Source organism: Protomyctophum bolini (assembly GCF_963924005.1).
Source record: "Protomyctophum bolini genome assembly, chromosome: 22".
NCBI classification, from domain to species: domain Eukaryota; kingdom Metazoa; phylum Chordata; class Actinopteri; order Myctophiformes; family Myctophidae; genus Protomyctophum; species Protomyctophum bolini.
Genome location: NC_137883.1, coordinates 3,641,822 through 3,667,660, shown reverse-complemented (window position 1 = coordinate 3,667,660; position 25,839 = coordinate 3,641,822). Strand labels below are relative to the sequence as shown.

At 41.7% G+C, this 25,839-nt stretch overlaps 1 protein-coding gene across 1 annotated transcript; it reads left to right on the top strand.

The window, feature by feature from the left end:
• Positions 1–553: 553 nt before the first annotated feature.
• LOC308310449 (interferon-induced very large GTPase 1-like) lies at positions 554–14,848 on the top strand (the record flags this gene model as incomplete). The annotated part of the gene is made up of 6 exons (XM_080756791.1): positions 554–566; positions 2,594–2,650; positions 5,724–5,761; positions 6,459–9,597; positions 10,039–11,191; positions 14,617–14,848. The coding sequence occupies 6 exons, from the start codon at positions 554–556 to the stop codon at positions 14,846–14,848; spliced, it is 4,632 nt and encodes a 1,543-aa protein (XP_080612917.1).
• Positions 14,849–25,839: the final 10,991 nt, after the last annotated feature.

Here is a 25,839-nt window from a genome sequence, read left to right as displayed (position 1 = left end):
GACATATTGGTTGTTCAGTTTGACCCACCAGTTTTGGAGATATGGCTTTTAGAGTAATGTCTTGCAGAGAAACAGCAAGTTGAGAAAACAGGCTTGAAACTAGTAGTAGTTTTGGCTCTGTGGGCAGGTGCCAAGTGCTGCCTGAAAAGGAAGATCAGCACACAGTGCTGTATCATATCATAATAGATGATTTTGTTGAGACTCTTGACTTGAGAAAAAAAGTGATGATTTAGGCCACGTTATCTGCTGGTGTTTATCCACTGACAGTGAAAACTTAACAATAGTTTCAACACAGCCATCTTGTTAGAGTACATTGTGCTTCAGTATGCCGACAAGCTTCATGGAGATGCTAATTTTCCAAAAAGATTTTGATGGCAGCTCAAATCTATAACAAATATCTAAATACTAAATCAAGCAACTTAAAAACTGTCTGAATACCAGAACAAACCAGTTAATGTCCTGTTTTCCTTCTCAAAGCTGTCGATGCTGAAGCTGAGAGATGACAACTAGTTGGAGAAGATAACGACACAACTGAGAAAGAGCTTCAGACACAATGGAGACAGCAGGTAAGAAGCATTTATTCACCAGGTCAATACAAGAAAAACACATTCTCACAACTGAACATAATGAATGCATATTTAGGCGAGACATGGCAGGTGGAAATTGTTTTGAGAATGTTTGCTATTTTGCTTCCTACACATGTCTTCTTTCAGACATTATTTTAGACAATGACGGCTCGTTTTGCTGGGTGAAAATCCAATTATGTCCACATGTGGATCAAACCACAGTCAGCTCGAGGTCCAAACCTTTCCAACGGTATATGGAATGACATGTTGTTGCCAAGTATTGGATGAGATATTGTGTCTCAAAATAATGGCTTCAAATAAAACGTTTTGGAATTTTACAATACAAATCTATCGATATATCAATACAAAAAGGCAGTTTTCCCAAATTGAGTTTTCCTCATACCTGGAACAAAGAATCTCCACTTCAGTTGCTCACATACACCAAACCTTCCAGTTTTATTCATATCTATATCCTGCAGGTATTTACAGAAAGGTTTGTTGATATATTCATATAATATAATTATATATACATAGCATGATTTACATCTTTTATTCCTAAAAACATGGCGAAAATGGCCTGTTGACAGTATTTTCTGATTTCAGGAGTGATGAGAAGAGATATCTAAAATCCCCTCATTCGTAATTGCCTGTCTCTAATATGTCAAGAAAACGAAACAATAATTTTCAACCTGCAGGGCCTTATCCGATCTTCAGATTTATTATCCCAAAATGTATGGAAATTAGCAGATATAATTCCGAATTTGCACTTTTAAACATATCATTTCAGAAAACTTGTGATACAAAAGCCAAGTCTTAATCTTAATGTAAGTAATCAACTGGAGAAGTTTCATTGTGATAGCTATTAGTTAACGTTTTTACCCTATTTGTCTGTAGTGTCCTAAATGAAGAACATGTCAGCTTTATAGAGGGTACAGTATATGTGTGTGACATCATTGTACCTGGACGTTATGCGGGAACACCACTGAGTGGCAAAAACTACTTTCTGACCTTGACAGCCAATTCATCCAATCAGAAAAGTCCTGTCTGATTGCATTAAACAATGTTAAACTCACGAACGTTGCAGCTGTACGAAAAGCTTGAATTATCGTCTTTCTATCTGCAAAGTTTGTGTTTCATAGAAACGTCATGAGCAACTTTCTGTCAAGAAATGCCCTGCATTTCGGAAGTGCTTGTTTTCAATAACACAACATTTTGCTGTCTCCTGCATTATAGTGTGGTACGAGGCGTCAAAAAAACAGCTCCCGTAGGATTTTTGTGCTAAAATTGATTTTTTTTACAGATCTTGGTTCTATAGAGTCCAAACTATGAGAAAATGATGGGGTTCAAATTTTCCCGACCCCCACCCCGTTTCTGGGGGGGTCATCTATTTGGGACCTCCCAGAACAGTATGCCAGCCAGTTAATGTCCGATTTTCATAATATTAGAATTATTTTGTATGTTTTAAAACATTCTGAGTTGATTTCTTAAACTTTTAAAGTGATCAGAAGAATCTTTTTTTACTTTTGGTAGGGGTGTTTCCTCACCTGGGACCTCCCGGACTGACCCCTGGGCCTATTCCAGTTCTCATTACATTCCTCGCTCTGCTCCTGCTCCAGAATATTGTCAAATTAGATCATAAATGAAGCATTAAAGTATTTGTAGCTGGGCTCTGATATAAAAAAAATGGTAGTAGCCAATACCAGGGGTCTTCCACAGGGGGCCCATGACCCCTAGGGGGTCCTCAGAGTTACTATACAGGGGCCCACCAAATCATTGTGGGATAGGAACGTTTTTTTCTTTTTTTTACATTAAACCACTTGAACCATAGCATCCCTTTTCCAAGGAGAACTTTAGCCAACAATAGCTGATCTACAAGGTTGTAGTTTGAGCTTGTAGATCAGCTATTTTCAAAGTAAGGTGCCTCAGACCCAAGTTTAGCAAATATTGCTGCTAAATAAAGATCAGCCAAGATCAGCCAGGCTGCTGCTGTCTTTCTCTTTTCTCTTTGTCTTTCTGTTGTCGGTCAGGTGACTGGGAGGGCTACTTGTCATCCTTAGAGGAACTCATCAAGTATTTCTTTGCTCGTGATCTCCTTAAATATGCTCGACTATCTTGCCCAAATGAACGCTCTTGAACAGGATGACCGCAGTTTAGGTGTGCTTCCCCGTGGGAGGTTAGGGTGTGGGTTTGAGATGGTTAACATCGGTAGACTGTAGACAACTTGACTGCGTGTACTGTACGTGCGTTTGATTTGTGCATCTCTTGGCACAGTACCATGGGTGTGTACGCATAACAAAACCATGATGCTTCTATGCAACGATTGATTGATTGATCATTGAAGCTGAGAAATGTCGGCTATGTGGTTGACACGCACTGTGAGAAGATGAGTTCAGATATGTACCAGTGCCACTGTCTGCTATTTAGTTTAAAGCTGCATTACACCTCAAGCAGACTGAAATTATGAACCCTTTTGGGTGTTATTTTGTCCATAAAGTGATGCTATTCTTGTGTGATCCTCAAAACAGGATTTGATATATTCAGACTAAAATTATTAATATTGCCACCACCACCAATAACCATGATAATACAGCAGCTATCTGCACCCGGGGAAATCACTTTGCCAGCTTGTGAATGTGATGGACATTTCCATTAATATTTTATTTTTGCCACGGACATGCAAAACAAGTGATCAATGATATTACCAGAACACAAATGTATAGCCTATAGTACTAATTGACTCTTGACGTGTCATAGTGTCTACTCTATTCCACTGCGCTACACATTTTAAAATAAGTCATTTATCAAAACTTATTTTTGGGGAAAAGCCGATCTACAACCTCACAACACATTACGGCATGTTGTGACCTTGTAGATCAGCAATTGTCCTTTCTTCTTAACCTATAATGACAGGCCCAAAATTGGGATTTCAGGGTAAAAATAGCTATATAGTCACCCAACTTACCCAGAAAGACTGGGAAGTTATCCACTGTATACTGGCAGGTGGCCGTCCAGACAGGCATTATATGTGGCATAATGCATGGTCCAAGTATATTCCATGTTTGGGATTTCAATAAATGGGTCTTCCGTCATATACAGTAAGTAGGCTACAGTTGCAGTCCGAGAAAGGGACACTTAGCTGCAAAGGTGAATGGGTGCGCAGTATACTTAATATTAGGTTATTGCAGATGGCCTTTCAGAGGACAGTGTTACTTGGGGACATGAGGAGACAGGATGTTCTACAAGCTAAACTAGTTTTGTGTTTGTCAACGTAGCTTAAATAGTTGGTGTCAGTTCATTAAGGTGTGTACTCTAGGTTGATGACTTATGAGACATTCAATGGAAACATACCTGAGATTCAAAACAGATAATTAAGTACTGTTTAAGGAATGTTTCACTGTTCACTGTTTCACTGTGTTGTTGTGAAGCATTTGCTATAACAAAGTAGATAGACTAGACCCCATGCAGTAGTGTCATTGCTGTAACTTGGTATCTGTAATGTGTTCTGTTGCTGCAGGGTGAGGTTGCAGCCCTAAGGTTGCAGTTCTACTTGCCATATGTTTCACTGGTCTCATGACACATGGACTACTGCCACACTCTATGTTGTCTGTCACTCTGGTACCAGTTATCAAGGACAAGGCAGGAAAAGTGGGGAGCTTGGATAACCATAGGCCTATTGCTCTTGCCAGGGTATTATCCAAGGTCCTTGAAAGGATCCTATTAGATCGTTTAGGCTCCTTTTTTAACACCACGGACAATCAGTTTGGGTTTAAGGCTAAACATGGTACTGACCTCTGCATTTATGCTCTAAAAGAGGTGGTTGATAACTACAAAAGCCTTAACTCATCCGTTATAGTTGGTTTTATTGATGCTTCCCGTGCCTTTGACAGGGTCTGTCATCAGAAGCTGTTCCTAAAACTGAGGGAAAGGGGGGTGCCTGACAGCGTCATAAGAATCCTGGCATACTGGTATGCTAACCAGAGTATGCAGGTTAGATGGGGAAGTGGGGTCTCGGCTCCCTTTACTGTAGGTAATGGGGTCCGGCAGGGGGGGTTACTCTCCCCAGCCCTATTTAATCTCTATATGAATGATCTTTCTGTTCAGCTGAATAACTGTAGCACAGGGTGCATGGTTGGAAACTCCCTGGTTAACAATCTGATGTACGCTGATGATTTGGCAATACTCTCTCCCAGTAGTGCTGGCTTTCAACAGCTGCTAAATGTATGCTCTGAATATGGGGTAGCGTATGACGTTAAATATAATGCCAAAAAGAGCGTAGTAATGTTCTGCAGAACGAAAGGGGATAAAGACCTCTCCTTTCCATCCTTTTATTTATCAGATCAGGTGGTATCCATCTGCAGTAAAGCGAAGTATCTGGGACATGTGATAACTGACCAACTGTCTGATGATGAGGATCTGTATAGGCAGCGCCGTATACTGTATGCTCAGGCAAACATGCTGGGGAGGAAATTCCGCTCATGTTCACCTGAGGTGAAGGTTAATCTCTTCAGAGCATACTGTACTCCCCTCTATACCGCCCCCTTGTGGGTAAAATATAAGAAAGCAAGTTTGTATAAACTGCAGGTTGCCTATAACGATTGCATGCGTATACTATTGAACAAACCGAGGTGGAGCAGTGCTAGTGAGTTGTTCTGTAGTGTGGGAGTTTACACCTTTCATGCCCTACTGAGAAACCTGATGTACAAATTTATGTGTCGGCTCAATGAGTCTAAAAACTGTATAATTATGCTGCTATGTAACCCCAGCTTCAGTAGCACCAGGTACCGGTCTGCTTTTTGGAAGCACTGGTATGAATGTTTATTGTAAAATTATGTTTTATGGGTTAGGGGTGTTTCTCTCTGTATGTAGTGTTTTATGTTGTCTGTTGTTATTGGACCTTGAGTCTGAACAAATAACGTTGATTGATTGATTGATTAATCCTGATACAAGTGAGACAGGTACAATTATTCATAATGTCAATACTTGAATATTTAAACAACAACAAAAACGGACAAAACCAGAACATTTTTGCAATAGCTTTTTGCAATGACTTTCAGGAAAATATTTGCAATCACAAAATACTGTAACGTTAGCTTTTAAAGTAGCATTAAGATGCTTACTATAGGTTTAACCTTCTTTAACCCTTATTGATTCAAACAGGTTCCACCATTGAAGAGAAAGTCAAGAACAAGGATGATGTAAGTTATCTTTTTTTTTTTAAGTCAAGTGCATTATTTAGTCCTGACCTCCAGGAATGTTTGCATCATATCTTATTGATTTAATTGTAGTGTGAGTGATATATTTTGTTAAAAGGTTAAATCACTATATTCTGACAGTAATCATTGCTATAGAGTGTGTTCAGTAACAGAGGTCCCCATGTCTCTCCAGCTCTTTGATAAACAGAAAAGGCATTTTCAGGTAGTTGACAAGATTTCAGCCAATCTGTATCCTGACTGTGTATCCTGATTGCAATGCATTGTTTAAAGACATGGAGACCCCTGTTACTGAACAAACACTCTATAGCAATGGGTACTATCACAATATAGAGCTATTTAACACTGTTACTGAACACACACTCTATAGCAATGATTACTGTCACAATATAGAGCTATTTAACACTGGTACTGAACACACACTCTATAGCAATGATTACTGTCACAATATAGAACTATTTAACACTGTTACCGAACACACACTCTATAGCAATGATTACTGTCACAATATATAGCTATTTAACACTGTTACTGAAAACACACTATAGCAATGATTACTATCACAATATTGAGCTTTTTAACACTTATTTTAAACAAATAAAATCACTTACACTACCTTTAACATCATTATGTGGAAATGTATTAACTTTGTTTTCTATGTGTTTTCTTTTTCTTTTTAAAGGTTGGCAAAGTACACAAACCTGTGAAGAATTCAGAGAAGATCATCCCAGAAGAGCAACTTCGGAAAGTCGATGAACTGTTTTCTAGACTTAACCTCAAACACCACTATAAAGATAAGTTGACTACTGCTGACTTTCTGAAAATTCTCCCTTCTATAAAGAAGCATGATGAAATAACTGAGAAAGACGTAGCTCACACGTTCCTTCAGAAGTTGTTGATGCTAGACCACAGAGCCAGGTACATCCCAGTAGCAGTGGGCAGTACCGAGGACAAGCATTCAGCAACCACTGAAGTCGCTGATGACATTGACACAGAAGACAGCGACTGTGATTTTATATTCAGCTCCAATGTAGACACTAGCCAGAGCCTGAAGCAGAGCCACGTCCATCCGATGGATGTTCAGATGGCTGTGTTTCACTGCTCAGATAGCTTCCTCAGGCAGAACATGATTACTAAACTAGCCCAGTGTCAGTATGCCTTACCTTTGCTAGTGCCAGACCCGTTCACAGGGGATATCGAGTGTCCTTTATGGACTTTTAGACAACTCAGAAAATCCTGGAAAGTGACTGATAAATCAGGTACCATCACAAGTAAGAACATGCCCATCTGTCAAGCTAAGACACCTATGGTGTCATTTTTCCGTCTTGGCTCCGACACCTCTGTCGGAGATGATGACACCTTGTCATCATCTAAATCTCAGCTGATGAATACCATAGTCAATGACCGTCACAGCACGTTCTTTCATAGGCACTGTCCAGGCGCCACCAAATCTCACTGCCTGATAGATGGTATGGCAGAGATTGCCTGGTATTACCCTGCTGGAAAAGCCAATGATGCTTTCTCTGACTGTGTTGCCTTCTGTAACCTTCATGGAGATGCTGTATTACATGACAAACAGCGTGAGATACTGATCAACAAGGCTTCAGTCAATGTTGTCCTTGTACCTACTCTGGGAAAAGGTGACAAAGGTTGGAAAATTCTGTCAGACCTTTGCAAGCGTCCAAATCCTCTCATTTGTCTCCGAGCTGATGATGATTCTGCTACAGTTGGGATAGGATCAGGAAAATATAAAATGGGTCTGAAGGGTAGAAGTCAGTCAGATGTGGCTACAGAATTGAAAACAATACTTAAAAAGATTTTGTCAACACCACACGAATCCTTCCAGCTTGATACCATGGCAAGTGTCTCTGGAATCAGAACAGATGAAGCTGAACACCCATGCCAAAGAGGGAAATCTGCTGCTGTGCAGATTCTGACATTGCTTCAAGGAAAGAAGCTTTCAGAGATCAAAGACACATTTCTGCCATGCCAAGGCAAAATGTGGCATGAGTGGTGCAAACTCAATAAAGATCGGTACCGTCTCCAAGGAGACGAGGAGAAAGACAAATCTAAAAAAGAAAAGGGAATGGAGCAAAAAAGAACTGAACAACGAGACAAATCCTCCAGTAAGCTGATGAAGCTGTTTGTTAAAAACCTGCAGTCTCTGAAAGGGGATGAAAAACGTTACTTCCTAAAATGGATTGGAATCTTACTGGATACCTTCTCAACAGACGATCTTTATCAAATCAACCAGGAATATGATGCAAAGTGGTCAGCGGTCTTGGCTTTGAAAAAGAAGCGTGACAATCCAAAACAACTGGAGGAGAAGCAAAAGGAGTTGGAAGACATTTCCGAGAAACTGTATTCAGCGACAGTTGGATTTGAGCACATCCTGAGAGAATTGGGACAAATGTACGAAGCTCATGCATCTCCAAAGAAAGAAGGACACTCTGAATACCCTAAGCTGGCTGCAGAGCTCATGATCGCAGGACATCCAATGGAGCTGATGGACGGAGATGCAGGTCACGTGCCTTTAACGTGGATCACCAGTGTTCTAGACGAGGTCGTCAAGACACTGGGAGACAAGAGGGTTTTTGTCTTGTCAATTTTAGGCATCCAGAGCAGCGGCAAATCCACCATGCTGAATGCAATGTTTGGATTGCAGTTTGCGGTGAGCGCCGGCAGGTGCACCAGAGGAGCCTTCATGCAGCTGGTGAAAGTGTCAGAGGAGAAACAGGACGTCTTCCAGTTCGACTACGTCCTGGTCGTGGACACCGAAGGACTGCGTGCTCTCGAGCTGGCGGGGAAGAATACGTTTCACCATGACAACGAACTGGCAACGTTTGTCATTGGCCTGGGAAACATGACTCTGATCAACATCTTTGGAGAGAATTTTGCTGACATGCAAGACATTCTTCACATTGCCGTTCAGGCCTTCATGAGGATGAAGAAGGTTAAGATGACTCCAAATTGTATCTTTGTTCATCAGAATGTCACAGATATCGAGGCTGGTAGCAAAAACAAGGAGGGGAAGAGACGACTACAAGAAGAGCTTGATGCGATGACGAAGCTAGCTGCCAAGGAGGAAGTGGTCAATGCAGAGTTCTTCAGTGATATAATTGCATTTGATGTGGAAACCGATGTGAAATACTTTGCCCAGCTGTGGGAAGGCAGCCCACCCATGGCTCCTCCAAACCCGGGCTATAGTGAGAGCATCCAAGAGCTGAAGGACATGATCCTCTCTAAAGCAAAAGAGTCTCGTGGAATTCCACTGTCAGAATTCAAAAGCACCATTGAAGACCTCTGGAATGCCCTGCTGAAAGAAAACTTTGTGTTCAGTTTCAAAAACACAAGGGAAATTTCAGTGTACAGAACACTTGAAGAAGCATATGGGAAATGGACCTTTGCTTTAAGGCAAGCCATGTTGAACACTGAAAACCAACTCCACACCAGGATTGATAATGGCACAACCATTGACAAGATTCAAAATCAGCTCGTCAAAGGAATGAACAAGACTCATGAAGAAGTAGTACAACAGATGAAAGAGCACTTTGACGCCGTTAAAGATAAAGACATACTGCTTCAGTGGAGAGGACGATTTGAAACCAAAATTAAAGACTTCCATGATGACCTGGTGAAAGGATCCAAACAGAAGCTTGAGGAGATTATTCAGCAGAGAGATGCTCGGAAGAAGCTGGATGATAAGAAGACGGTGTACGAAAACAAGCTGCTACAGAAGAGCAAAGCACTTGCCGGTGAATTAAAAGGCAAGGCAAAGGAAGAAAAGGAACTCAAAAGGGCGTTCAATGATCTTTGGGAAGGTTGGGTTACTGAATTCAAAGCTGATATTCCTTCCATAAAAGAGATCAACATGCAAGAGGATGAAGATTATATCCTTCAGGAGATGGGCATTGAGCATTATCATGATCACAGATGCTCTGGTAAATACAAAAACCTATCAGATCTATGGGATTATTCGGTTTATGTAAGCCCTAAAAGCATGATCTCTAAAGGATTGAACAAGATTGGGATTAGTACAGACCTACTTCCTTATCAAAAGGCTAGAACCTTCATCCGCAATATTGTGGATCAATCCGTTGGCTTGATTGAGAGCAAACCTGTTCGAACCAGAGGCTACAATAGCAGTTACTTGCAAGAAGTAGCAAAGAAGGTCATACACCAGTTCAAAGAATTTGATTCAGACAAGACATACGCCCTTAAACCTGCGTTTAAAGTTGATCTTTTACTTCATGTATTTCAAGCTGCAGAGAGTTGTCTTTCCAAGTCTCACAAAGAATTCAAGATCAACAATGATCCACTCACTCATTTGGAAAGCAAAAAGGTCCAATACTACAACGCGTTCAGAGGCTATTGTGAAGGAAACTCTTCTGCCGCTGTGCTTGGTGAGCTGCTCTGTAGCAAACTGAAGGAGTCTGCCACTCAGTCTGTCTATGACAAGACCGCCCTTGGCTTGGCTGCAGAGATGAAATGTAGTCTCCCTCCCTTCAGCGGGAACAGGGTGAACATGGAGAGACATGTTTTAGTATCACTGGCAAAGTTAGCGGACTTTGACAGTTACATGAACTACATCACAAGTCCAAGGAAGCACGTGGAGACATTTATAAAAGAAAAGGTTAAGGAATACATCACCACCAACCATGACAAGGTACTCGATATCATGCAGAATCATGTGGAGAATGTGTGCCAGCTTCTGGATCAAGCAGTGCATGACGCGACAGAGAAAGTCACGACTCGGAAAGGAGACACCGACATGTGGCTGGAGGAGTTTTCCAGTCTGTTAAAGGATGATCTAAGATTCGACACAAACTGCTATGAAAACTTCAATGACATAAACCAATTTGATTTTCTTAAAGATGAGATCAAGAAAGGTCTCCGTTCCATGAAGGATGATTTAAACAGCCTCTCGATCAACACGGAGGATGTCCGTGTGAGCCCAGATCAAATTCTCATCGACCATTTGTGCAAGTGTTGCTGGGCACAGTGTCCGTTCTGTGGCGCCATTTGCACCAACACCCTAGAGGATCACATTCCTGACGATCACAACGTCCGTTTTCATCGTTCGCCAGGGATTTGCGGAATGTACGTTAGAGGCAAACCAATACTTTCTCTTTCTTTCTGCACAACAAAAGTTGGAAGTAATAAATGGGGTTTCTACCATCCAGCAAATTCAGAGAATCTTGTCTTGTTCAAAGATTATCGAGATGCTGGTCCAGAGTATGCCAACTGGAAGATCACGGATGATGAATCAAAATTGCTTTACTGGAAGTGGTTTATCTGTGCATTTCAAGAGAAACTGGAGACGAAATATGGCAAAAAGTTTGCGGACAGCGAAGAAATTCCAAAAGAATGGAAAGATATCACCCAAGAGGAAGCTATTGAAAGCTTGAAGGATATGTAATCTGTGACTTGAAACATTCACAACCCTCTTCAAAGTGACACAATCCGATACTATCGTTTGATGACTCTTAACACTTGAGTGTCTTTGAGGTCTTTCTGACCCATTTTGAGATTGTGAAGTTGATTATCTTTGCCCGTGAAGCTCTCAGAAGGTTTCCTTCCATGACCTTTCGTAAATATTCGATTCAAATGAACTCTGTTCTTTTTACGTTTATTTTACATCTGAAACATTTTCGGTCAAACTGACCCCTCAACCCCTTCCTCCCCCCACGGGAGTGGACTTTAACACACAGACAGCCCATTGTCCAATTTAAAAGACAATGTCTTTACCCAGCCGGTGGAGGTCAAAGCCTCTGGAGACTGTAGCCAATAACATTGCATGAACAAAGGTATTTTTGACCTGAAATCAGCTTGTGTGGTGCCTGGCCTTACTTCAGACATGCGAGTGTTGAAGAACACTAACAGCTAAATATGCACAAAACAACACACATTATTTAAAAAAAAATACATCTGTGGCGTAGTAGTGAGAAAAAGTAATTTGATGCTGATTAGACTTAACCAGACTCCGTCAGACACACAGACTCACTCACAGACCCATGTGTTTTTTATTATGAAAATGTATTAGAAGAAGGCATGGTTAACTTTAGTTTTTAAAGGCAACTGAGATTCCCAGATCTTACAACACATTCTGTTGAATAATATGCAGAACTAAAAGTTTTTTTGATTCTACATTTATGTATGTGACAATTAAGTCATCATACAGACTATTTTCTGAATATTATGAATGGATAGAAGCAAATTCATTTAATTCTGAAATTTGTACTTTCTCCTTTATTTCATCATGATAAAGTGAACATTTAACTGTCACATGAACTAAAACCAATTATATATTTCTTTAATTCAAAATGTGTCATTTTCTATGTATTTAGATTAAGATTTATCACAGGGTGTTTGAGAAACTGATTAAACAATATGCAGCATTTAAGAAGACTTCATTTGAAGCAAAAACATGAAAATATGTTTTACTTCAACCAATTATTGATGAAAATATGTATTCTTCATCGACACGTCATTTTAAATCTGTCCATTTTCACAGAACATTATAGAAGTGATACATGGATACCGGTAGTACTTTATTAGTTGATTGAACTGTCATTTACTGTAAATCATCAAATAAATCTTTTGTAATTGATCAAAACATCTGATTGTTTTTTGTATAACTGAAAGTTAGTTAGTTAGTTAGTTAGTTAGTTTAATTTATTGTCCACAATGTGGAAATTTGTCTTTGGTCAGTACTAACAACCACAAAACAGCAAAAACACTTACACACAATTATGTTCATGGCAAAAAACAGTGACAAATACAAGTAGAAAGATTGTATTTTCAGATTCCATATATCCATTAGAGTGTATTGTTTAATGCAGGGGTGGGCATCTTTGACGATGGAGAGGGCCACTATATTTCCGCACACCCTCCAGAGGAGCCACATTGCATATTACTGTTGTAGCAAAAATAGCTGATCTACAAGCTCAAAACGCATCGCACTGCGATGTTTTAGACTGCGTTTTGAGCTTGTAGATCAGTTAGTTTTGCTATATTTTAATTGAAATGCTGAATTTTCAAATGCCTTTCAAATGCCTTTAATAATAGTTATGTTAACTTTATAAACTAAATACAAATACATTGGACATAAACAAGACAATAATATTTTAATACTACGCATTAAGCTACTCATTTAGACTTAATTAGAAGTAATTAAATTCAGTCATGTTTGAATGTGTCCCCCGGGCCGCCTGTTGCCCATGCATCATTTAAAGGAACGTTATTGACAATGAGAAGATTATACAGTTAATGTATTAAAATGTTCATGACATTCATTTCCATTCATTCATTATTTTATTTATTTTTTATTTATTTTTATGACCTGCAGTTACACCCAAAAATCTGAACTTTGAACATTCAGTGGATTCTCTGTGTCTGTGAAGCTTTTTGAGCTGCAATGAAAACAGGAAAAACATGTGACATCTGCTGGGAAATCACATTGACATATATGGCTCTTACGTCACATTCCACAGTAAAATCTGAGCACTTATTTGAGCCAGAAAACCCCAGACCACAATCTACTCACAGTTAAAAGTTCAGTTTTTTTTTATGTCACAATCCCTGTAAATTACAGTAGTACAGGTGTTTGATCAAGGCTGTGTTATAGAGATGAGGTACAATCAGATACATTAAGTTAAACCATTCCTGACAACCATGGTACACAAGCAGTAGAATAATACAGAAGACATGGCCCATGCTGTTTTATTGACACCTCCCATGCTTTTGATATAATTAATCAGCACAAGCTCTTTGTCAAACTCAAGCAGAGCGGTGTGCCTGGATGCATCATCCTGGAATACTGGTATGCCAAACAGAGTATGCAGGTGAAATGGGGGAACACCCTATCCTCCCCCTTTCAGTGACACCTGTCTGTTGTTCTTGTCCAGTCTGGTTCCCTCTTCTGGGACACCTGTCTGTTGTTCTTTTCCAGTCTGGTTCCCTCTTCTGGGACACTAGGTGAAGGATCCACATTCAATCCTAGTATTAAAAAGCAACGCAAGGTGAAGGACCCACATTCAGTCCTAGTATTAAAATAGCAACGCAAGGTGAAGGATCCACATTCAGTCCTAGTATTAAAAAGCAACGCAAGGTGAAGGGTCCACATTCAGTCCTAGTATTAAAAAGCAACGCAAGGTGAAGGACCCACATTCAGTCCTAGTATTAAAATAGCAACACAAGGTGAAGGATCCACATTCAGTCCTAGTATTTCAGAAATAACAGACCTGCAGTAATCCACCAGTCTTGGGCATGACCAAAACATATGAGTGAACTAGATATACTATGGTGTATATTGTAACATTTAGCACCCTGAGCTGGAGCCGAACCCCGGCCCCCAACTCAGTAGACAAGGCAAGTAACAAGCAGCGCCAAGAGAGTTCGCTCACTTGGAGGAGCAAGTTACGGCCAGGTCTTTCGCAGGGTCGTTACAATATGAATTAAGTACTTTTAATAGGCTGAGACCAAGTCTCACACAGGAAGAGGTTACAACTCATGTAGGATAACTTACAGTATAGGTTTCATACACACATAAAGCACAACTGTTCTGTGCTCTGCGTGTGTTTCATGGCCGCCTTAATGCTTTTCCAATGGAAGTCACATGGTTTGACCAAACACTTGTGTTTGATTGGGGGGAGGGGGGCAACCACTCCAAGGAACAGCAATGCCTCTATATCCCAATCTATGTCCCTATGATTAGAGTACGAATAGGGGCAAAAGTGGCACTGTTGTGTTAGAAACAGAGTGAGAGATAAGCCAAATTCCAATACCGCAACTTTTTACACTCACTCACTCTCCTCGCGTCCTCCCCACTCGCTCCGTAGCCCCACCCTCAGCGAGGAGGAGAGGATTCGATGCGGGGACAGTGGCACCATAGAGGGACAGGGGCCACAGCAAGCCCCCGGTACAGCCAATACAGACACCATGGAGGGACATGGGGCCACAGGAAGCCCCCGGTACAGCCAATACAGACACCATGGAGGGACATGGGGTCACAAGAAGCCCCCGGTACAGCCAATACAGGCTACCATCCTGCAAGATCAGGATGGCAAGTGAGTCACATGCAGTGGTGGAAAAAAAGTATCAATTGATTTACTGGGTGAAAAACTTTATGAGTTTACAGAAGAACAAATCAAACAAAAAAGCAGTGTGAATTGTCTGGAACCAGTGGCTCAGTGTGTTAGAACCCTGCCACATGATTGGGAGATGGTGAGTTCAAAACCCACTTAAGTCTTTACTTTCAAGACCAATTTCAGAAGAATAAAACAAACAAAAAAGCAGTGTGAATTATCTGGAACCAGTGGCTCAGTGTGTTAGAACACTGGCCACATGTTGGGGAGATGGTGAGTTCAAACCACACTCAAGTATTTACTTTCAACACCAATTTCAGAAGAATAAAACAAACAAAAAAGCAGTGTGAATTGTCTGGAGCCAGTGGCTCAGTATGTTAGAACGCTGCCACATGATCGGGAGATGGTGAGTTCAAACCACACTCAAGTCTTTACTTTCAAGACCAATTTCAGAAGAATAAAACAAACAAAAAATAAGTGTGAATTGTCTGGAACCAGTAGCTCAGTGTGTTAGAACGCTGCCACATGATCGGGAGATTGTGGGTTCAAACCCCAAACAAAAAAATAAAGGGACCAATCCCACCCGAGTCTTTACTGTGACACTTTGCATTCCACACTAACATCAAGTTTCATTTATCCCTAGGTGGCTTAAAAAACCCCCAAACAAACATCCTGTCTAGTAGTGTCAAGTAATAGTATTTCAACAATGTGCTATATATATTTATTTTTTCTTCTTTTCCCTCTGTGTGTTAAGCATGTGCAGCAGCTATATCTGGTTGGACCATATAATTCTGATCAGTGTTTGGGTCTATTGTATTACGCCTCTTGTGCAGATCCAAATAAAATAATTCAAATGTGTGTGCGTGTGTGTGTGTGTGTGTGTGAGAGACGCAACTTGACCTGTTGTAGCGCCACCATGAGGCTGATTTGAAAACTGTCAAGTGGCATTTCTTCCTCAGCCTATAGTGGGAATAGGCATGAACGGCTTGGGAAGCTGTGGATATGCACGGCTTGGGAAGCCGTGGATATGCACGGCTTGGGAAGCCGTGGATATGCACGGCTTGGGATATCCGTGGATATGCACGGCTTGGGATATCCGTGGATATGCTCCTGAGGAGGAGGATTCTAAAAACGACTTATGAATCCTAAAGACTTGTTTATACTGCACTGTGCAACGGTCCTATGCTGGAAAATAGCAGATATGCAAACACCAGATTAGAGGAATTTTTAAAATATGGATAAAAAAAAAAAAAATCCCAAGGGAAGACGTCTTGTTGTCATTGTAATTCGGTACATAATTGGCAATTATGGCTCTTAAATTGTTTTAATGAGCACCAGTATATGACTATTAGTACCAGTAGCTAAACCTAGTGATAGTTAATGTTACCCAGAGAAATATGACATTTGGTCACTTTCTGACCATGTGCGGATGAGTCTTTGAAAGACCTTTCTTAGTGTATATTGTTCAGTGCTGATACAGTAGTTACTCCAAGCTGAAAAACAAACCACTTGTGGCGTGATTGGTGCGTCCTGGACCGAACGATAGCCTATACAGTTTCAAAATCTCACTTTTTTAAGGCATTTTTTGCACGAATTTGGTCGTTAAAAGGCCATTTCACCCACTTCCAAGTGTCGTAGACACTCGAGACCTGCACCAATCGACTCAGCGCCACAACAATTAGTTAAGGGGAAGTGTCGAAAAAGGGTTAGGGTGAGGGTTAGGGATAAAAAAAACCCTTAAAGATGACTTCCAAAAAAATGACTTTGTTATGAAATTTCACCCACCCCTAGTGAACAAACCGAGGGGCTCTCAGGGACGCCGAAGTATCCTATGGATTTACAAGCCTTTGAACTATATACTCGAACATGCGTTTGGTTTCTGTTGGACTATCGTAGCCTGAGCTACAGGCCGATGAATGCGAAAATCTTGAAAATCTGGATTGTCCCAATTTCCACAAAATGGCTGTTCGATTCTAAAATGGCCGCTCGACACTAAGCATGCTGGGTAATGGCTTAAAACGTTAATTTCACCCACTTCTATTCATCGTACAGAGAAAATAATTATATATCTGTGATCGGCTTTCAACCCTCTATGTGCTAGGCACATCAAATCGACCCCCTCCCAAAAAAGATTATAACCGTTAGCTATGGGGCTGTTGCCATACTATAATCTAGGACCTGAAAACTACATTATTTGTGCGAGAATATCTTTAAAAGCCAGTTTGAGCGAATGCTACATCCATTTTTTTTAAATTTTTTGCACCAGTTTGTCCCAGTTTGACCCAGTTTAAAGAAAAAAACACTAAAAAAAAAAAAAAACGGTTTTAGTGGCGAAGCCCTTGGCCGTTTTTTTTGCACCGGTTTGTCCCAGTTTGACCCAGTTTAAAGAAAAACACTTTTTTTTCTTCAAATAAACGGTTTTAGTGGAAAAGCCCTTGGTTGTTTTTTTTGCCTTTTAGTGAATACAAACTTTGCAAATTGTTGGATGTTTTACTCTGACTCGTTTTACTCGTTGACTGTCACACTTCTGATCAATGTTGATCAGTTATGAATGTGCATGCATGTACATTATTAAGACATATTATCAATGTGTTCAGTTACAGTAGTTACCTCAGTCTGGCTGAGATCCAGTTCAGTCTGGAAGTTATAGACCTGAGCACTGTTAGGCACAACATGATGTTGCCCCCTCGCATTGGCTGCGGCTGTGGGGAGTCGATGTCCATGTCGTCACTGGAGTCATTGAGTGGCTCCATGGTGTCCACGTATTAAATACTGGTCGAGCTTATGAGCTTATGAGCTTGTAGATCTGCTATTTTTCAATAGCTAACGCACGACATGACACCCGGGTTCCCGCCCAGAATGGGTTAAATGCCTTTGACAATTAAAGGAACATTCACGTGATATTATGTAGACGAGCATAATGGGCTATTTTGGCCAGAATGAGATGATGTATAGTGATAAGAGCGTCCCTCACTTCACACAGGTGTGATTTTTTTAACCTCAATCCTGCCTGGCTCTGGGTACAGTGGTGGAAGTAGTATTATGTTTCAGAATAATAGTAGCGATATCACAAGATAGAAATAAAAGGTTACAAATAAAAGACCTGTATTCAGGTTTATTTATTGGATTGAAAGTATAGCCTATATTGAATATAGGCGATCTACAAGCTCACAATGAGGCAAACAAAAGGCTCCACAGCCTGACAGAGGGCTCTGCAGTAACATGAACAAGACAACAGACATACTGAATAACCACTGACAGAGGGCTCTGCAGTAACATGAACAAGACAACAGACATACTGAATAACCACTGACAGAGGGCTCTGCAGTAACATGAACAAGACAACAGACATACTGAATGACCATTGATCTGCAAAGGAATGCAATGAGCATTTAAATCAATCAATTGGTTGATTGATCATGATGGTGACACATCATTCTAACACATGCATTCATCAAGAAGGGAACAACTACAATCAGAATTAAGAATACAAAGTGTTCAACTGAATATCGTTATCTGTATTCTTAACATGTCTACCATGTCTTACACGGCTCCTCCTCCAAATTTTGGAGGAGGAGCCGCGTGCAGCCTTCGAGGTGCCTGGCAGGGGACCTGCTGGACCCGCCGTGGTCCCGGGTAAGAAACCTCCGGTCCAGCAGGCGACGGGCCGCCAGCAGCTGGGCAGGGTTTGGGAGGCTGGCGTAATATTTTTTCGCGGTCTCCGGGCGGTGGTGCATGGCCTCTGCCACTGCCTGCTGCTCCTTTGGGCCCATGTGCTTTCTTACCTGTGAAAGGAAGAAAGAATATCTATGTAATACTTTTTAACTTTCTGATTTAGGGTTAGGGTTATTGGTTGCCCAATGTCCTATCAAGTCCATTCATTTTCTTTAAGGGTTAGGGTTAGGGCAACCAATTCCATATCAAATCCAGGGTAAAAGTGAATGGATCTGATATGACATTGGGCAAACTAAAAGTGTTTGGTTTGAAAGATTTACCTTGGTGACCGCCGAAGAGCGCACCAGCACAAAGGTGATCTCGCCTGCGAGGCCGGCCCTCTTCCACTCTCGCTTCAGGCTCTGCAGGGCGAAAACGGCAATGGAAACCCTAACTAACCCTAACTTCACCTTCTTCAGGTGAACTGACTCACTCTCTTCACACTGTTACAGTGGACCGCTTTAACAGTGGAGAAGCAGTTGCCTCTTCAGATTACCTGCCAGAGAGAAACTCTTATCACACTGCTGACAGTGGAATGGTTTCTATCCAGTGTGAATGCGCAGGTGTTCCTTCAGACTACCTGCCGTAGTGAAACTCACACAACCTAGGTTGTGCGATAACCCTACTTCCGGCCTACTGTTGACAGTAAACTAGAATGGGCTCAACGGCATAATTAGTTCCGTAACACTGTAAGCAACCAAAGGACATACAATGAAGTTCCCAAGCTTGTTGGAGCAGGCAAAGAGCCTGGGTGGATGAGCGTCCATCTTGTCCTTGAGTCTGGTAGAGGTACGGTACACTGCCTTTCCTCCCAGTGCCTTCCAGAAGTCATCTGCAAAAACACACACAGCGTCCTCAGTTTAACCAAAATGCATCTGAAGGGTATTTGGTTACATTCTCAGTCATATCCCTGTAAGTGTCCATTTGATTATTTGCTTCCAACTTATTTTTATTATTTTAAGTTTAGTTTATTTCTAAACGCTTATGTGCTAATGTGCAAGAGATTGCTAAATCAGAGCTTTCAATATTTCTACTTAAATCTAACAGTAAAGACCTGGTATTTAAATCACTGTTCCTCAATACTCGGAAACAATATGGGAACGCCTTCATAAACAGTAAAAAAAGGTGTTCAGTTTTTCAATTCTTAACTCTTGAGTATCCACATTTGCACGTGTGTATACTCATGAGAGTGACAAATGTACACTGGGGATTCTTCCGTGTGTACCACAGTTCAAACACGAGGTGTTCTTCTCACCATTCTCATCTCCTTCCTCGAGCAGCTCGGTGGCAGTCACCTTTAGGATGGCACAGAGCTCCTGGGCCCCCTGCTTCTCGGTGTCACTGGCACTATACGGATATTATAAACTAAGTTCTCCCCATGCTTTTGGTCCCAACTTATGAACCTCAAACATAACCTAGCTTAACTATGAGCCCTCCGCATGGGGGAGTCTACAGTTGGACATCAATGGTATTACTCAACCAAAACAACCACACAATATTGCCAGACTTGTATAAACAACGATTCGTCATTTATTTATAAAACACACTCATACACAAACACTAACTATACTGTGTACAGTTTCCTAGACCGACCCGTGTCCACTCATGGTTCAGTGCTGATACAGTACAGTAGTTACTCCAAGCACAAGAAACAAATCAAAAACGAACCCTTTGAATCATGTAAACATTGCAATGGACAGATGGACCAGGTTAAAATCTGGTTAACTAGCTTGTGCTGCACACCTGCTGCTCATTCCTGATTGCAAATGTTGCCCCGCCCATCAACCCTATAAAAGTGGGAGAATCCCACACTCCTGCTTTTTCATTGGCCACGTTTACATGCAGGCTGATCATTCAGAATAAATACTTCCGAATAAAATGCATCCGATGTAATGTTTTTGCGTGCGTGTTTACATTGGAAATGGTCATTCCGAATGATTGTTTACATGGACGAAACTTTTAGATCCCATCATTTCATTCCGCATTAGCGTCGGGGCAGGGAAGGCTTCTGATTGGGTAGGGGTTGTATATATCCGCCTACGTCTTCACGTGTACCCTCCTCGCGCACTGGTGTTGTTGTTGGGTGAATGTTTGTTGTAGTAACTGTATTATAGACAAGCAATAGGCCTACCGTCTAAGAGCCCGAAGAAAAAAGTAACATGGAAGACGGAATTATCAGTGCGTTATTTGCTTTGATTTTGCTGGTATTTGTGAAGCAGCAGTATGACAACAACAATCTGCTACTACTACTTCGTCTGTTGTGGAGGAGAAGGGTGGTTGAGCAGGTCGACTACAGAAATGGCAACCGGTTAGTGCTGCAACAGCTGTACCTCAGCCCGTTACCCTATCCCAAACGTAAGGCAAGACAACAATGGATGAAAGTGCGGAGCAAAGACTGGTGGGAAAGGATCGTGTTGTCTGAATTCACAGATGGTGAGTGGAAGGAGAACTTTCGCATGTCCCGCGCGTCGTTCATGAAGTTGTGTGGACTGGTGCAGGGCTTCATGTCTCCCGAGGATGTTACAGCTCGTGCACCCATTCCTCTCAACATGCGCGTGGCCATCGTTCTCTACAGACTGGGTAGTTGTTGTGAATACCGTCTGGTAGCAAATCAGTTCGGAGTCCACAAGTCAACGGTGAAGAAATTCGTTTACCTGTTCTGTAAGGGAATCGTACAGGAACTCCTCCACCGCATTATCCAGATGCCAAAAGAAGAAGAGGCACTTGAGATTGCCAGACGATTCGAGGCATCGCATCACATTCCTCAGATTGTTGGCCTGATAGATGGTAGGCACCCCCCTCCCCCCCGACTATCCATTTCATGTGTAGGTGTCCTGAGTTTGCAATAAAATTATTGTTGCTTTCTTAGGTACTCACATATCGATCCTCGCCCCGTCTGATGGCTACAGAGATTTTTCAAATCGTAAAGGCTGGCCTTCCTTCATCCTTCAGGCAGTTGTGGATGACAGATTCATGCAAGTATTTATTTACTACAAGGGCTCTTTATTATTATTTAGCCTTTAAGTAGTGCACAAATACAATAACATATTTTCAGGCCCACAGAGCCACCTTGTGGCTTTATTGTGCATTGCACCTACACCATGAGACTATTACACAGACAAATAATGGATAGCACTGTTATAAACCCAGAATTAAAATTGTATGCTACAAGCACAATGTTGTCACTAGAGTCTGGACTCAAAGTTAACATGCTTTTTTATGCACATAATCATTTTTGTGTGGTATTACTGAAATTATGTATCCTGTATAGTTTCAGGAGCATCAGCTGCAAGATGCCTGGCGGTGCACATGATGCATTGGTTTTCCATAACTCCGACCTCTTTCGAAGGGCTCACCTGCTGCCACAGGTAGGCAGTCAGACACTGGATAGAGCCTACATGCATACTATTATCACATTTTCAGTTCAAAATATATAACTCATTCCTATTTCCCCTTCAAACTATTTTTGTGGGATGACCAAAAATGATTTAAAATGTTTCATATTTCTCCCTTCACAGAGTGTCAGGAATATTGAGGGGGAAGACATCCATCTCCAAATAGTGGGGGACCCTGCCTACCCACTCCTCGACTGGCTGCTCAAGGGATACCGGTCATCTCCTAACCTGACTCCAGAACAACAGTCATTTAACGTATATCTTAGCTCTGTTCGTGTTGGAATTGAGCAGACTTTTGGTCTTCTCAAGTCACGTTTTAGGGTTCTACAAAAGAGAAGCGAATTCCATTACACCTTCGCCCCAAATATGATCGCGACCTGCTGTGTCCTGCACAATTTCTGCAAACAGGAGAGAGACCACAGGGTTGCCAACTGGCTGGAGGAGATGGACGATCTGCAGTAGCCTCAGCCTGCTCGCCTCAGGAATTATGTAGACCACAACACCAGCGCAAGGCGGGCACTGACAACACATCTGGCGAGACACTTCCCCCTTCGTACATGATATTTATTTATATAATAGCTTTGAGATGAGTGGCAGAGCCTTAGAGGTTTATTTATGGACCTTGTTCCTCAGTTTTTCATATTTTTGTACTGCACGAAAATACTCCTTGGGCTAAATTCGGCCATAGCCACTTGCCCAAATGTGCCCAAATTTGGGATTTTGTTTTGGACATTTTGAACGTTTACTTGTAACGGAGTAGTTCTGCGTTGCTGTATTTTTTTTCTACCAGTGGTCTTTCCTCGCTCCCTGATTCTGTTTAATAAATGTTCAACAAAGTGTAAATCTGTTAGTGCTGCACACGGTTCTTTCTTAACTCATAGAATGCTGAAAGCGTTTTTAAACGTTTTATTATAGCCACCCCTAAGAAGCGCATAACGTTTTTATACGTTTTATGGTCCAAAAAACGTTTTTTTATTGATTACTATAGTTCAACTATATTTGCGCCCGGACAACTCATAATGTAACACCGATCGGCTCTAAAAAGAGTTAAAACCCCCCCCTGCTGAAAAGAGGTGTTGGTCTGAGAAGCGTCTGGCACCGCCTATTGGTTGGTCTATGCGAGGACGTACGACGTAATGGAGACGGCCGTCCGGCATAGACCAACGCAGATGTCAGGGGATCTAAAATGGATGGGACAATGCTCTTGTCTGTGTGAATACACTCGATTCCCCCTCCCCTCCTGTTTCTACATGGTTTCTCCCGAGGGAGAATGGTGGGGGGGGGGTCTCTTCCTCTTGGATCGCATTGGCAGTTCCCCCCCCACTCCCGATTCCCCACTGCTTTCAACTGCAAGGCTTGCACTCTCATTCTCGGAACAAGATACAACGCGATTTGCTCTCTGCCCGTATATAATTGATTTCATAACGTTTGCCAGACACATGTGGAGTTAGTCATCGACAGATTGCACATCATTATCGAGGGACCGCCATGATACGTTGGTCGCTGATCGCGAGCCGTACTGCTGCTGCTGTTGCTTTGCTCGCATCCATCCATCCATCTCCCTTTCTCGTTACAACAGGCTATTATAAACTCACCGTCGAGCAGCCTGCCCTGCACCTAATGTGATAAAATGAACGGCAGGACATAATCGGATCGATTATTATCTGTCTATCAGCAACATACGGGTGTTTGTCTTGCAACGACAGGTGGTGCTTTCTCGGTTTTTTTTTTCTCCCAAACACGTTGCGTGCTGCTTCTGCTGCTGCCGCATCTAACCATCCACCCCCCTTTCTCGTTACAACAGGCTATTATAAACTCACCGTCGAGCAGCCTGCCCTGCACCTAATGTGATAAAATGAACGGCAGGACATAATCGGATCGATTATTATCTGTCTATCAGCAACATACGGGTGTTTGTCTTGCAACGACAGGTGGTGCTTTCCCGTTGTTTTTTTTCTTCCAAACACGTTGCGTGCTGCTTCTGCTTCTGCCGCATCCATCCACGATCGTCGTTGTTTTTTTTTCCAAACATGTCCAGACACAATCCGATCCAGTCTCGCGTCTCACCTTATAGATACGCGAGACTGGATCGATGAGGTTAGTGGTATGTCTGGACATGTTTGGAGCGGCACACGACAATCGACAATAATGTTGATTATGCAAGATCATTTCCTCAAAGCCTAGTTGCCCCCCCCCCCCCCCCCTGTTACTGCGATTGTAGCTCGAATCACAGAATGAGTTCAATGAGCGTAGGGAGAGGGCACATATGGGGCTACGATTGAGGCTGATTTATATTTTCTAACAACTTAGGAGAGAGACTGACCACGATGCAGGCAGAAGAAAGTTTCCAAGTCCGTTTTATGATCGGATAATTATGTGCATCAAGACTCTCTGCTTTCATAAGAAAAAAACTAATACTGTAATTGCGAATGCAATGAGCACTTACTATGAGACCTAGCAGATCACGTCTGTCTGTCTGTCTGTCTGTCTGTGTGTGTGTGTGTGTGTGTGTGTGTGTCTGTCTGTCTGTCTCGCTTACTGTATATGTGGACCTGGCCCTTTTGTGCCCATATATGGAGCTGAGTGATTTGTGAGTCATGGTGACATGAGTGTGATGGCGTGGTCCTGCTTTGGGGACTCCTTATATGGTTATGGCTGAGTCATGGTGACATGAGTGTGATGGCGTCTTTTGTGACCATATATGGAGCTGGCGTGGTCCAAGCACTAACTATGACACCCTGCAGATCATGTCTGTAATTTATTCTAATTGTTATTGCAATTTACGATCTGCGTTCGCTTTCCGCGTTCGCGCGTCTTACTCGTAATAATAAAAATCACACCCCTGTGAAGTGAGCAGTGCAATGTTGTGAAGTGAGCAGTGCAACATTGCACTGCTCACTTCACTGGGGTGTGATTTCTATTATTATTACAGTATTAGTATTTTTCTTATGAAAGCAGAGAGTATTCTGTTTCATACGGTATATAGTATGTACATGTCGCTATAGGCCTTATTTTGTGAATATTTAGTTGTTAGGTCCATGCTTTCTCTAAAATTATCTTTTTCAGAGAACTTTAGAGATGGCATGGGCCTGAATAACTATTATTCACAAAATAATGCCTATAGCGACATGTACATACTATATACCGTATGAAACAGTCGACTCTCTGCTTTCATAAGAAAAATACTAATACTGTAATAATAATAAAAATCACACCCCTGTGAAGTGAGCAGTGCAATTGCACTGCTCACTTCACAGGGGTGTGATTTTTCTGGGTGGTATTTTTCTTATGAAAGCAGAGAGTCTACTGTTTCATACGGTATATAGTATGTACATGTCGCTATAGGCCTTATTTTGTGAATAATAGTTCTTCGGGTCCATGCCTTCTCTAAAGTTCTCTGGTGGGCGCAAGCTGCATTCAATAGCCAATTAGTGACAAACTGTATATGTGTACAATGTGTACTGTTTTCCTCCTAAAAGTAGACATTCAGGGCTTTCATTCGGTATATGGTTTGTATAGGATATTATTTGTGCTCAATTTTATATCGGTCTTTTGAACTAAAAAAACTGAACTGAAATGTCTGTCAACTTCAGGCCTCCATATCTCTGTTGTTTTTTTTCACAAGCAGCGTGCAGGCAAAAGCAGGTGTTAGAAAAAGGTCAATATCTCCAGAATGGAAGATGGTAGAATCATAATTTTTTTTTTAAATTGAAGTGGACAAGTTGGGCTTTCTTTTGATTTATGCGGTGTGATTCACGCTATAAGAGGCCCCTCGCTGTGGGCCCCCCAAAAAGTTCAAAAAGCCCATGTTAACCCTTCAGCACCAGTAAGCCATGGTCCGCTAGAACCTGTAGCAGTTAAAGTGTTA